Source organism: Aotus nancymaae, unplaced genomic scaffold, assembly GCF_030222135.1.
Source record: "Aotus nancymaae isolate 86718 unplaced genomic scaffold, 86718_ANA_hifiasm-v0.15.2.pri h1tg000058l, whole genome shotgun sequence".
NCBI classification, from domain to species: domain Eukaryota; kingdom Metazoa; phylum Chordata; class Mammalia; order Primates; family Aotidae; genus Aotus; species Aotus nancymaae.
Window position 1 is genome coordinate 40,602,447 of NW_026988472.1, and position 14,527 is coordinate 40,616,973.

At 41.2% G+C, this 14,527-nt stretch overlaps 1 protein-coding gene across 7 annotated transcripts in view; it reads left to right on the top strand.

Annotated features, from left to right (window-relative positions):
* SCML2 (Scm polycomb group protein like 2) overlaps positions 1-8,523 on the top strand; it is a 116,238-nt gene extending 107,715 nt beyond the window's left edge. For 4 of the 7 annotated variants that reach the window (XM_012434245.3, XM_012434238.3, XM_012434250.3 and 1 more), the window contains exons 12-15: positions 273-386; positions 1,315-1,593; positions 5,238-5,389; positions 6,451-8,523. In XM_012434245.3, coding sequence (XP_012289668.1) covers positions 273-386; positions 1,315-1,593; positions 5,238-5,389; positions 6,451-6,579 — 674 coding nt within the window. In that variant the 3' untranslated portion in view covers positions 6,580-8,523. The remainder of the gene's footprint in view (positions 1-272; positions 387-1,314; positions 1,594-5,237; positions 5,390-6,450) is intronic. The other 3 variants (XM_012434259.3, XM_064364486.1, XM_064364487.1) reach the window with 2 other exon arrangements.
* Positions 8,524-14,527: the final 6,004 nt, after the last annotated feature.

A 14,527-nucleotide genomic window follows, 5' to 3' on the forward strand; every position in this document is an offset into this window, starting at 1 on the left:
TGAGATATTTAGAGAGATCTGATAACCCCCAGAATAAAGAAGCCTAGATATACTCCTTCTGGAAATGCTTTTAAGTTTTGAATATTATTTCAGTGCAAATATAAAATAGGATGAAATAGACACATGTTATTCATGAACATCAAATAACTGAGAAGTTGTCAATGAAGTTATTGTAGGCAGGTGATGTAGAAGCAGAAGTGTTTCATGCTGATGATACGAAAATGCTTGAGTATATTAATTCGTTATAACAGACAACTTTTTTTTTTAAACAGCAAAAGAAGATGTAACAGAAAAGCAGAGCACCAAACGATCTCCTCAGCAATCTGTACCGTATGCTATTCCTCTCTCTCCTAAACTCCCCAAAACAAAGGAGTATGCCTCTGAAGGTAAATAGCATGTACACTTCCCAGGATTGGGAAGAAACGTTTCTCTGCTACCACTTGTGTATACTCTTGGGGTGGTAGTATTGGAAGTAGGGAGGTATATTTGCCCAAATAAGTTTGGCAATTAGGCTACTACATTGACAGCTTTGTTGAACACTTCATTCATTCCCTTCAGAAGTGCCCAGCTGTCATTTCTCCATAGATTAAAAAAAAATGGTAATAACCTTTTCCCTTCACTATTGTATTGCTAAAAACTGGTAGAAAGAAGAATAGAAAAACCTACTGCATTTCTCCAAAGAAAATGTTAACTGCCCAAGTAGTAAACAAATGTTAGAAACCAACTGTATGATCATATTATAACAAATAGCAATGAAGAACTGCATTTCTAAAAACGAATGCTTTAATAAGGCGTTTATAGTCTTGGTGGCAAGACTGGCAAATGATAGTAAGTTACCATGAAAAATATAGGTGATACGGAATCGCTTTGGACTGTAGGACAATGTCCATTGATATAAATGCCAAGGAACGCTGAGGAGGATGGATCACTTGAGGTCAGGAGTTCAAGAGCACCCTGGCCAACATGATGAAACCCTGTCTCTACTAAAAAAAAAAAAAATTAGCCAGGCATGGTGGCAGGCGCCTATAGTCCCAGCTACTCAGGAGGCTGAGGCAAGAGAATCGCTTGAACCCAGCAGGTGGAGGTTGCAGTGAGCCAAGATCAAGCCACTGCACCCCAGCCTGAGCAACAAGAGCAAAACTCTGTCTCAATCAGTCATTCAATAAATGCATGCATGCATGCCAAGGAGGGGATAGGCATGAACTTTGTGTTAGAACTTTGTGGTTCAGTATAGCACAAGTTAAGTGAACTGTTGCTAGGGATGAGATTTTTTACCTTTTATTAGTATTTGAACTGTAAGTCTATTGAAGATAGCCTCCTTTGTCTTTTTTTCTGTAGAAGCATCATTGTTTGCTGGGGGAAATGGCATTCCGAAAGAGGAAAATCTTTCAGAAGATTCTAAGAGCTCATCACTAAATTCAGGAAATTGTTTGAATCCTGCCTGTAGAAATCCTATGTATACTCACACTTCAGTCTCCAAGGATTTTTCTCTGTGTGTCCCAGGCACCACAAGTTCACCAGTAGTTGGGGACAAATCATCCCCCAAGAGCAGTCCCGATGAAGTTAAATTCCAAATAGAGGGGAAAAGTGAAGGTATGTTCAAAAATTGTAATTCTCATTGTGTTTGTCTTTTGCGTTGAGATTTTCACACCTAACAGCATCCTCTGAGAGTGTATCACATTGGAGAAAGTGCTAAATTTGGGAGGCTGAGTCATTCCTTTCACATCACTGTCAGGGTCAGACCATTATGGATCGATCCTCCAGTCCTGTTGACATCACAACTGTCTCTGGGGATCTGGATCACCAACCATGTCTCTGATAGAGACTTCTCAGATTAGTAGTGCTTAAGCAGTTGTAATTTATCATTTCCTTGGGTCCTGTCTGGATGCACAAACCTCTCATGACTCTGAGACCTGGAAAGACAGTGCCTTTCCTTTCTTCCTTTCTGTTGTATACTTTTCTTAGTCTCTCTTGAGACCTTTCCTGGCTCCAGCCCGCGTTGACTCCTGGATTTGGGCTGGCATCTTGTTGCCACAGCCACACCATTTCCTCGTTCTCCACATCCTTCCTCAGACCCACCAGGAAGACATGACATGCATAAATAGGGCAACATCCTGTTGCCATTTAGAAGGATCCAAAACAGTCTTCCATGTGCAAAGAGGGCTAACGCTGTACCTTTGAAGGATTAAGGGTGCAGGAGAGTGAGGGTGGGAATAAATGTTTTGTCCTTTTTCTCCAGGTAGGCATGTAGGCAAGGTTGAGGGAGTGAAGGAAGTGGGAACCCAGTAACTCCCTTGCCTTTCCTCATGGGTGTTACTGATGGGCAACCACACTGTGCACACACTGTGACACATTTAATATTGTCAGCCCCATCTCCTCTGGAGATTGTCTTTGCTTTTAGAGTGACATGGTTTGCAGAGTCTAACAATAGATGCTTATTCCATAAGGGCTAGTATACCCTGCATTTTAATGTATTTTCACAAAGTATCACCTTTTGAAGACAGGCCTTCTCAGTACAAGGTTACTTCTAATGCTGAATATCTCACTTCGGAATGTATGTCAAACACTGCTGTGCTAAGGTAGCCAGTCTTGGGGCTTCAGAAGGCTAGCCTCTGGTCTTCTTAGGAATGTAGAGGCTAATAGTAATAACATTGCTTTCTAGTAATTTACCCACTGGTAATAGAAATAATCATCATCTTCATCACTATCTGACATACACCAGGCATATAATATTTCATATGGCCTCCTACATTATATTGTTACAACAATTCCTTAAAATGTAAGTGTTGGTAAGCATTTTCAGATGAGAAATTTGAATTCATTGGGCTAAGGTTCCTCAGCTAGAAAGTGGCTGGGCCAGTCCTTGAACTCAATCACTCTGACTCCGGGGTTGTACTCTTAACTCCTGTGCTGCTTGTATCACCCAAGAATAGGAAGCATTTCCATTAGAAACTGTCTACAGATGTCATTACTATTATTTTTAAGGCATTTGAACTGTTACCTAAAGCTGATTCCACTCCTAACATTCAATGATGCTCACACAATTTCCTGTCCTGCCTTGTCCCATTATTTGAATGAAAAATATTGCTGATCTTTATTATAGGAAAGAAATCCAATAATGTTGGGGGGAATCAAATCACTTTCATACTTTCATTATATTTATTCCAGAAATATTTATTGATATGCCAGTGTATGTAAGACAGAGCCGTTCAGGAGAAAAGCATGACTGGACTTTTATTATTTTTCACATTGTTAGTTTGTTTCATGTAATTATTTGAATAACAGCAATGTAATGTTTGCAAACTTCTCTGATTGTTTTGAAGATGTAGGCTCAAGTAAATTATATTTTCTTGCTAGAATAAAAACAAAATCTTATGGTTGTTTTATTTTTAATATGATTAATTTTGTACCCCAAATCATATCTTTTTACATATAGTTTATCTGCAGTAATCTGTAAAACTAGTTACATGTTATTCAAAACATAAATGTACCAGATTATGATGATAGAAACCAGAATTCTACAAAAACGTAAGTGGGAGCTATGATTAGCTTTGCCAATGATTTTTCATGTATTACCTTGTGTCTTTGTTGAGTTAAAGGAGATGGCGTTTCTGTCTAAATTGTCAGAATGCCTTAGGCACAGGGTGGTCTACACCATCATCATTTTTACTTGGGTGGATACAGCCCAGCAGAATTTCTCTGTAGATATGACCAACATTTTTTTCTCTGACATGTGGAGGGGAAGATATATTTTGGTATAGAGTTTTTATTTCACATCATAGTTGTGATGTTGGAAAGAAATAAACCTCAGAGTTACACACAAAAAATTAAGCACTATAAGTTCTTTTATCTTTTGTTTTTCTTTACCCTTCCCCTGGGTAAATACTCAGAATGCTTCTAAAATGGCCGTAGCCTAGATGATAGGAAAGAAAGAGTACGCCTCTGGCTAATTCACACACATAAAAACTTAAAATTGGTTAAAGAAACAGATCTTCCTAGCTAAGTACAAAATTCACTTCAGTTATCACACACTAACTTTAGGGAGTTAAGGGCTCTGGTTGAGTAAGTGAATACTTGTCAGGACACAGATTTCATCATAACTTAATAAAGAGTATTAAAACCTTTTGAACACTTAAATTGTTTCATGTCTCAGTTACGTATTTTTTTAACATACAAATCTTCAACCAAAATATCTATTACCATGCAATTAAACATGATAAAGGAATTAAATGTTAAAGTTATTTCTGACCTAGTTTAGCAGAAAATAATCTTGTTTTCTTCAAAATTCAGATAAGCATTTAAGCCACAAGAGACAGGAATCTGAAGAGTAATGCTAAAAATATTCTTATTGAATACATGAGAGAGATTCGGTAAATGGACTTACTTGCTTATTAAAAATAAAGGGATTATTGAAATTCTTTGATTAAAGTGAATGCATTTAAGCAATTATAAAATTGTAAATTTGGCAAGGTGTCGTGGCTCATGCCTGTAATCCCAGCACTTTGTGAGGCTGAGGTGGGCAGATTGCTTCAGCCCAGGAGTTTGAGACCAGCCAGGGCAACATGGAGAAACCTGTCTCTACAAAAATATAAAAATTAGCTGGGAGTGGCAGCATGTGTCTGTAGTCCCAGCTACTTGGGAGGCCAAGGTGGGAGGATCACTTAAGCCCGGGAGGTCAACTCTGCAGTGAGCCATGTTTATGCCACTGCACTCCAGCATGGGCAACAGAGTGAGACCCTGTCTCAAAAAAAACAAAAAAAAAAACAAAAACAAAACCTAAAAAACAAACAATTGTAAATTTGGGGAATTTCCATCGGATTTAGCTAGTAAAATAAACCTAATCTAGACAGATAGAGATTGAAATTTCTTGAAAGACTTAAAGAGAGAAGTCATAGGTTAGATTAGATTAACCTAATTTTACCCAAGTAACAGATCTTTTGCTGTATTTGCCTGTGGCCAAAGATGCCTTGGGTTGCTTAGTCTGTTTTGTGATCTTTAAAGCTTTAAGGTAACTTCTGAACCTGCTTTTGTTGTTTGGGGGAGGTCAGACTGGATGCTCTTGTGTAGCCATCCTCACATCATCTTTGTATAAGCTTTCACAGTTGGAGTCTTGAGACCTTGTTGAGGAACTTAACAGAAGCTTCCAGGAATGAGACCATTATTCCCTACCTAACATCTCTTCTTTCAGGATAATGATCAGATCAAGTATGATTTGTCTTTTTTCCCCCCTATTGAAGCTCCAAGCTATATAGCTGTACCTGGTCCCAGTGTCCTGAAACAAGCCTCCTCGAAGGACCCTTCAACCTGGTCTGTGGATGAAGTGATACAGTTTATGAAACATACAGATCTTCAGATATCAGACCCCCTCGCCGACCTCTTCAGGCAACATGTAATGTATCTTTTGATCTGGTTTTCCTGCCTTTGAATGACCTCTGTGCAGGCCCTTCATCTGGATACTGTGTAGATGGTGGGGGAACCCTATCAACTGATTTTTCCTTGTGTGAGAAAGGTTATTTTTCTCAAGATTAGTTCCTTAAATGGTAGATTAATTATCTATTCTTTAAGTGAGTATCCAAGTGCCTAAAATACAAACGGCTTCAACTTTTCAAGACATGGTGATTCAGCATTGTAACTCTCAGGTGTACCTCCCCTTTGTAGTGACAGATACAAGGATCCTCCCCAAACTGCTCCCAACTCAGTGCCAGGACCATGAGTAGGAGGGGTTGACCACAAGTTACTACAGGGTGACCTTCCTCCAATGAATCCAGCAACTGTATAAGATTAAGTACAACCTTTTAAACAGAAACTCACAAATACCAAATAATATGCTTCCATGACATAAACTTGTTAAGGTAATAAAGAATTTTAGGAGGATGCCTTGTAAATATTAAGTAGTATTTTCAGTGTTTTCTAACAAATCCAATTACTCATCTATTATCTGAGGTACCCTTTTCACTGTTGCAAGAAAATCAGTAATTAGTTTTAGCTTCTAACCAGCTTCAGACAACCAGCTGATTAGCTTTCAACATAATGACAACACTGTATAGCACATTTACAGTTTGCATTGATATTGACATATTCCTGGCCCTTCTCAGAAAGTTACTGACTGTCTGAAATTCATTTCTACCATTCATAATTTTTGGGCCTTTATCATAAATATAGGTAGTATTTTATTTAACACACAGTACTTAAAATCAGATTGTTTGATACTTGAGACATTTTTTGAAGATACAAGGTTAAATTTTCTTTTTCTTAAGATTTTAACTAAATTCATAAATCATCAAATGATGCTTCACTATATAAATAATATTTTTGATAGTTTTCGGGAAATAAAGCAGATTCAGAAAATATATATCTGGGGTGTACAGTTGCTCTATTTTACGTGTTCCTATGTATAAATAACTTGATATGAAAGCATTATTAATGATTATGATTTCCTTCTGTCTGTAGGAAATTGATGGGAAGGCTCTGTTCCTACTTAAGAGTGATATGATGATGAAGTACATGGGCCTGAAGCTGGGGCCAGCATTAAAGCTGTGTTACTACATTGAAAAACTTAAAGAAGGAAAATACAATTAAAAAAATGTACAAGTTTAGATTGGATATAATTCTCAGGTGTACTGTTAACATTTTAATTTAAAAGTATTTCTCTTAGCAGTTTTTGTTTTGTAGACAGTTCCTATAAAATGTTTTATTAGAATTGCAGAACTTTATTTCAACAGTTCAGTCAACTTTTTTTTTTCCTGGAGTCACCAGCCAGCCTTGGGAGGCACAGCCGCCACTCCCCTACTCTACTTCTTTAAAAAGCATTTAATGTGTTAGTATTAACACATTCAAATTGGCAGTTCTTTATGTCTTTTTACATTTTCATTGTACAGTTTCCAAATATACTTAATGTAGTTAACAGAGAAAAACCTTTGATTTTGGTTAATCTTTATATCTAGAACCAAAACAGCTAAATCCCAAAGGGGAAAATATCAGGGACTGACAACTTCTATAATTAAATCCATGAGAATTTTTCCTCACCAGAGAATTTAAAGGTGCAGCTATAAATATCATCTTTTCTCAAATATTTCGTGTGATACTCTGCAGTGTTCTGTTCATGTTCTATCAGTGTATCTAGAAAGGGAATAGCCATATAAATTATTTTCCTTTTATTATTTCTCTATATGTTGTATTTGATCATAAAGGAAAAAAGCAAGCTTATAAGCTTTCATAAAGTGTTCTTACCAGTTTTTGATAAAAATTTTAAATTATACGATAGAATTGTCATTTTATGCAGGAGATATTTATACTACGGGGGTGGTTTGGATGGAGTCGGATTAAAGTTTTTCAGTGAAATACCTATTATTTTAAAACTTTCCATATTTTCACTAAGCTTGTACATTTAGCTAGGCATTCTTTTCTTACATCTCTATGTGAAGATACCCATGTCCAAATTTTTTGAAGATATATATTTTATTATATGTGTTTATTCCTCATATGGTACTTTACCATATTTATATATTGTTTTATACCTGTAGGTTTACACGCAATTAAATATTTTTTTCTTGAATTTAATCTGGCACTTTGCACTGCCACAGAGGTAACGATTAACTTATATATATAGTTAGATGTTTTGATTTCGTAAAAAATATATGTCCATCGTTTGCTATCACCAGTACCTCTCAGCTTACTCTTCAGGGGATATGAAGTAGTCCGTAGATTGGTTTCCATACAGGGAAGTTCTCTGTCCTATGCAATGTTTCTAATTTGCTTAGTTCTGAGCCATTTATTCTGCTACACGTTGAAAGATATATTAGTTCTGACTTATTGTTTGGGGTTTTATTTTTTGAGATGGAGTGTCACTCTTGTTGCCCAGGCTGGTGTGCAATGGCACTATCTCGGCTCACCACAACCTCCACCTCCCGGGTTCAAGCGATTCTTCTGCCTCAGCCTCCTGAGTAGCTGAGATTAACAACCATGTGCCACCACGCCCGGCTAATTTTGTGTTTTGAGTAGAGATGGGGTTTCTCCATGTTGGTCAGGCTAGTCTTGAACTCCTGACCTGAGGTGATCCGCCTGCCTCAGCCTCTAGAAATGCTGGGGTTACAGGCATGAGCCACCGCGCCCGGCCTTGTTTGGGGCTTAATTTTATAAGTTAGAACTTTGAAGAGGAAATGGTGCTATATGTTTATTGTTACTACTTTGTGTAACTTTGATGTAATGTTTATAAGCTATGAGAATCAGTTATAAAGTATTAGCCATTTGTTGTAAATGCCAATAAAATATTCACCAGGGGCAAGAATGTACATTTTCTTTTTAGAAAACCAAATGTACTTTAGACATGAATGCAACTATTTAAAGAATAACTTCATCTATATTCTTTATATGTCATAAGATTCTTACTTAAACTTGGTCTTCTTTCAAATTGTTTGTATGAAGATGCTGTACCCACTTGAACAGTCCTCAGGTGTTTACATAAATAACGTTTTACAGTTTTCATATTTTAAAATATTAATAAAGTTAAATCTCAACGATTCATTTAAAGCCTCGATGTAATTTTATTTATCATTACCACATTACATTAATGTATGAATTTGTTGGAACTGAAACAGTCACTCTAGTAAGCTTGTGGCTTTCCATGTCCAAATACTTGAGTTTTAAAACCTGCCCAGATTCTACCTGTAAACAGATGCCTTAGAGCCAAGGGCTGATTTCTTACAGGGGTCTCCAGTGAGACCCCAGGGGGGCTGTAAGAAGTTCAGTCGATGAGCTATATCTGTGGTCAGAGCCTTTATTACTTATGATATCATCAGTGATGCGAGTGTGCTAGGAAATGCCAGTGCCCCGAGATATCTCATCCCATCTGAGTCTGTACGCCTGGCTGGCAACTCCGGCTGCTCTTTTACCACTGGGGGCCAGAGGCTGCCTCCTGGATGCACCTGCTGTTGGCTCTCTGCCTCCAGATGGCCCAGTTGTCCCGGCAGGATGCCCTTGGAGGACTGGGGTTCCAGTTGCGTAGCCTCTCACTTATCTGACCCCTGACCCCCGCTCCGGGTGCTGCGGCTCCAGCTGAGGAACCCAGAACCCCTCACTGTTCTTGCTCCCCAGCAGCATGTCCTGTGATTCACTGGAGACAATGGGGTCCTTACCGAGGCTCCAGGGCTGATGCTCAGTGGCCGGAACGGGGGTGTTGATTTGAGACTTGAGTGATTTGGGGCCCCTTTTTTTCTCCTATCTGGCTTGTAAATTTTTAGTCCAGAGACTAATAAGCCATATCACGGTACTTCCTGTGAATTTTAAATGATCTTCCTCTGGCTTTGCCTCTCATTTCATCCTTTTCTGCTCTGTAGCCCACAGAATTCTGCACCTGGAGCCCTAAGACCTTCCAGGCACACCTAGAATTTGCTTTGGTCTTTCGTCTGTGTGATTTCTCATCGTTGAAATGTCTTACAGTACATGTTCTAGAGTGGGAGTTCCCAAACTTTTAAACCAAGGCCTCCCTCTGTAGGCACAGAAACACCATGCCCTTCTGTGATATTCAAAAGTAAATACTGTGAGTAGTGACAGTGTAATTGGGAGGAAAAGCACTGCTTTTTCAAGCTGCAGGAGGCATTGTCCTTGCAGTTGGCTGAGTAAAGGAAGTAGGTTAAAATTTCTGGGGCTATAGCTTGATGCTGGGGCTTGCTCACGAAGCGCCCTGAGGCTGATCCAGGCAACGTGGGAAAGCTCTAGGTTTGAGAGGACGTGCAAGTGAGAGCCCACCATTGGAATATGTGGTGGACAGTCCTTCCTGTCTCTTGGCTGTTTGCCCTATTTTGTCAGCAGGTTGATGCGACTGAACCTTGAGAGCCACACTCCATAGTTAGCACGTGCTCAAGTTGAGCTTGGCCACTCCCCCTGCTCTAATTGAGGCAACTCTAGTGTTATGGGATCATCTTTCTGGCCTTAGGGATGCTATCAGCATTGAGGGGAGATCTTTAAGAAATAAGGGACCTAGCTCCTCCCCTCGAGCTGCCTAGAACATAACAGATAGACCAGCATTCATGAAAAGGAGGACATCAGGGCGCTTGTGCCCATAAGTGATGTGTCCTTATGCAACAGTAATGATGTGTCCTGTTCTGCCATAGAACCAAAGCACTTAAGCACATTCATTTCTGGAAATAATCCCTCAGGGACAACAGGGCAGCCAGGGCAGGGTTTTGGCCTTGCCACGCCCTGTTCCTCCTTTGGCCTCATTCCTCCACCTGGCTTTGGCTGGCCTTGGAGGCTCAAGTGCACTGATGTCAAGGGTGGGGTGGTTGCACATATTCCATGGGGGCAGAAGTCTGTCCATTGGGAGCGGGACGCATATCTTACACCTTCCTTTAATATTCACGTAAGAAGAGAGAGAGATTAAGCTTTTCTGCAGTTAACGTACAGATTCACTGATGTGTCTGAAGTGCTGGACATTGTTGGTACTTGCCACCATCCCAGCCCTTCTCGGTTCCTCCCTGTCCTTAGAGACATAAAGCCCGAACGCGACACTTGCCACACTCCTTTGCCGGTAGACGTGGGTTCTTAACATTCTGCCACAAGAGGGGCTGTGTCCTGATTTTGGAAGGAGGAAGGTGAGGAGAAGCTGCTTCCTTCTGGTGACTGCATGGGACAGGCTTTTGAGCATCAGCAGGAGGCACAGATGTGGGGTTTGCCAGCAGCCTCTGGATATCATCTTGAAGCTCACCTACTTCACTTGTGCAGGCAGCTGAGACCACTGGGGGCAGGGGAACTTCCCTGCAACTGTTGCACTCCTGGATTTCTAGAAACTTCCTCACCTTAGCCTCCACCTTCCAGCAGCCATATAAGCTTCTGATTCTGTATTAAACCACTTCCATTCTGAAGATTTAGAATGGCTCATGTGTTCCCAGCCAGACTTGGACTTGTCCACCTTCTTCAGCCTATCTGTCCTGTAGAGGTGGTCCACTATTCAGAAAGAAGAGTAAAACTCCCACAGAAAGTGGCCTTTATATTATCTAGTTTAAATACAAGTATATTTCATCAAATCTAAGACCCCTTTGATTGTAAGATGCACCACTGTTTACCAAATAGTGAAGGAAAATGCTACCTATTAAGCTGTCACTCACCATTGATTATAATATGCAAACTGGACCAGGCGTGGTGGCTCACGCCTATAATCCCAGCACTTTGGGAGACTGAGGCGGGCAGATCACTTGAGGTCAGGAATTCTAGAACAGCTTGGCCAACATGGTGAAACCCAGTCTCTACTAAAAATACAAAAATTAGCCAGGTGTGGTGGCAAAATGCGGCAGGTGGCGTAGCCGTGAGAGATCCACCAGGCAGCCTCTACCTGGCCGAGAAGATTGTACAGGGCTTGTGGAGAAGGCGTTGTTTCCACCAAGACCGGAAGGATGATGGACACGGGTCAAGGGAGGTGTATGTTGAAGTTCAAAGAACCTGAGCAGTAGCGAGCTTCTGTCAAGACACACCTGCCCCTCTTCTAGTAGGTGTGTTACTTTCTGTTCAAGTGTCCTCTGTACATCTGGTGATGATTTGATTGAAAACCTTTATCTTTTACCCCCGGTTAAATCAATTGTTCCTACACCATTTACTGAATAACCCATCTTTTCCCAAAGGGTAAAGTCATCACCGTTATCACATATTAAACCTTATAAAATGTTTTAAAAACATAATGTATTATTTATGTGGAACAAAATTACCCCCAAACTTAGCAGCTTAAAACAACAAACACTCATGATTTCATGCAGGGTCTGAAGATCAGAAATCTGGGCACTGCTCAGTTGCGTGGTTCTGCCCCAGGGTCTTACAGGTCATACACACGCTGTCGGCTGGAACTGCAGTCATCTCGGCTTGACTAGGATGGGGCTCTGCTTCCCAGGTGGCTCACTCACATGTAGGATGACTATAACTCATCCCTGGAGTTAGCGCTGAGAGACTTGTGCCCCGGCTCACCCCACAGTCCTGGGATGGTTGGTCATCCACACACGTTGACTGGAGCCCTCGGCTCCTCTGTGGCTGTGGGCAGAAGGCCTCCATTCTCATGGAGCTGCCCACCCCAGCCACCTATTCCCTCCAGTAAAAGGCTCCCAAGACTCCAGCGGATGGGAGGCAGAAGTGATCCAGGAGAGAGGCAGAGGTATCTGCGGACCTTTCACAAAACTGAGCACAGGTTCAGCAACAAGGAACATACGAATTATAGGAAACAAATACTGTCTTTTTAAGCTTAGGGTCATAAGAGACACATGATGACTTCTGGGATGTTCTGTTGGCCCACAGACCATCCCTGATTCACTTTGGGGTGGATTACACAGGAACGGGGCTATCAGGGGGCAGGGACCACTGCAGGTCAACTTGTGGGCTGATACCACACATGAAAAATATTGAGCTTCACCAGTGATTAAAGAAACACGAAGTAAAACGGTGTGGTGTGTGTGATTCTCCACCTTTTATAAATTTAGCAAAGTCATGGAGGCCATAATCCTAAGTGAATTAATGTAGGAACAGAAAACCAAATACTGCGTGTTCTCACTTACAAGTGGGAGATAAATATTGGGTACTGATGGACATAAAGATGACAGCAATGAAAAAGTGGGGACTACTAGATGCGGGAGGGAGGGAGGAGAGCAAAGGTTGAAACACTCACTGTTGGGTGCTATGCTCACTACCTGGGTGCTATGCTCACTACCTGGGTGACAGGATCATTCGTACCCCAAACCTCATTGTCACACAATATACCCAGGTAACAAACCTGCACGTGTACTCCCTGAATCTAAAAGTTGAAACAAAATTTAGCAAAAGTCAAACCAATGTCAAATACTCATGCTAATGGTACATGAATTTGGCGTAACATGTCCAGAAGGCAGTTAGGCATCACACAGAAAAAGCCTGAAAAAGGCACACACCTATTGACTTAGTAATTTCTCTACTTCCAATGTATCCTGCAAACGTAACCATGTGCTCAAAGAGTAAGGTATTAGCAAGCCTGTTTATCACAACATTGTTAGAAATGACAGCTCGTAGGCCGGGCGTGGTGGCTCACGCCTGTAATCTCAGCACTTTGGGAGGCTGAGGCGGTTGGATCATGAGGTCAGGAGATCGAGACCATCCTGGCCAACATGGTGGAACCCCGTCTCTACTAAAAATACAAAAAAATTAGCTGGGCGTGGTGGCGCGTGCCTGTAGTCCCAGCTCCTCGGGAGGCTGAGGCAGGAGAATTGCTTGAACCCGGAAGGCGGAGGTTGCAGTGAGCTGAGTTCGCGCCATTGCACTCCAGCCTGGTGCCTGGTGACTGAGTGAGACTCTGTCTCAAGAAAGAAAGAAAGAAAGAAAGAAAGAAAGAAAGAAGGAAGGAAGGAAGGAAGGAAGGAAGGAAGGAAAGAAAGAAAGAAAGAAAGGACAGCTCATAAACCAGTCCACAACGGGGGAACGGTTGAAATTCTGTTACACCCATGCAGTCATGAAAAAGTGACACAGGGGAAAGTTATTCACGTGGAAAGATACACGATATGTTGATCAAAGCAGGTCACAAGCAGATTTGCAGCATTTCTTCTCTAGGGGATCTCACCGTGTTGTTTATACCCAGACGTGTTTACACGTTTAGAAGACATTTGGAAGATACACATGAAGCTGTTTATAGTGGGTGTGGAGGGGCAGCTGGGATTCTGGCCATGTTCTCTTCGTTTTGCTTACCTTCACTCTCTGATTTTCTCTGCATCATCTCTTAAATAAAGGACTGGACAGAAACTGATCAGCAAGGAAGCAGGAAGTGGCACCGTAATAATACTGATCCAGACGAGGGAGAATTAGAGGCAACAAGCAGTCAATGCCTCAGGGCTGGCTACCTGGTAAGAGATTCAAGTGCAGATCATGAACTTGTGTATGATCGATTACACGTAATCAAAAGTAGAAACCAGAACCAGATGGACCTTATGGATAATTTAATAGAAAGGCACAGGAATGAAAGACTTTGTTCTCAGTCTTTGACAGATGTATGCAAAATTAAGTGGCAGATATTGATATCATTGTAAAGGCATTATTAATAGACATCAAATTCAAACAGGGAACATAGCCTTTTCAGGACTCCATAGAACGTTCACAAAATTGAGTACCTACTATGCTACCAAGAACCCTCTGGGTGACAGAAAGCACAGTACAGGCTATGGTCCGGGGCATAAAGCTGGAAGTTAATGAGACCCTCTGAGGCACTGACAACAAAGTCAATCACTGCCACCACCTTTCTAGGCACAGCTGCTTTCCGGAACTTTCTCCTCTGTGTTCCTGGCCCGTATATCCAACCGTCAGCTAATGTCTTCACTTCCAAGCCACAGCCATCTCCTGCTCATTGTCCCTGAGTCTTTTCCTGTCCTCTTTTTGCCACTCTACCCCTCCCCAGTCCCGCCTGTGTCAATAGCACCCTCAGGGAGGAGTCATGAGTGTGGGTTTGCCATCTGCTGCTTCTCACATCCTTTTCACCTTGCTTAAACCATCAGTTTTGTCTTGTTACTCTTTTAGGTTTACACAATCTTTA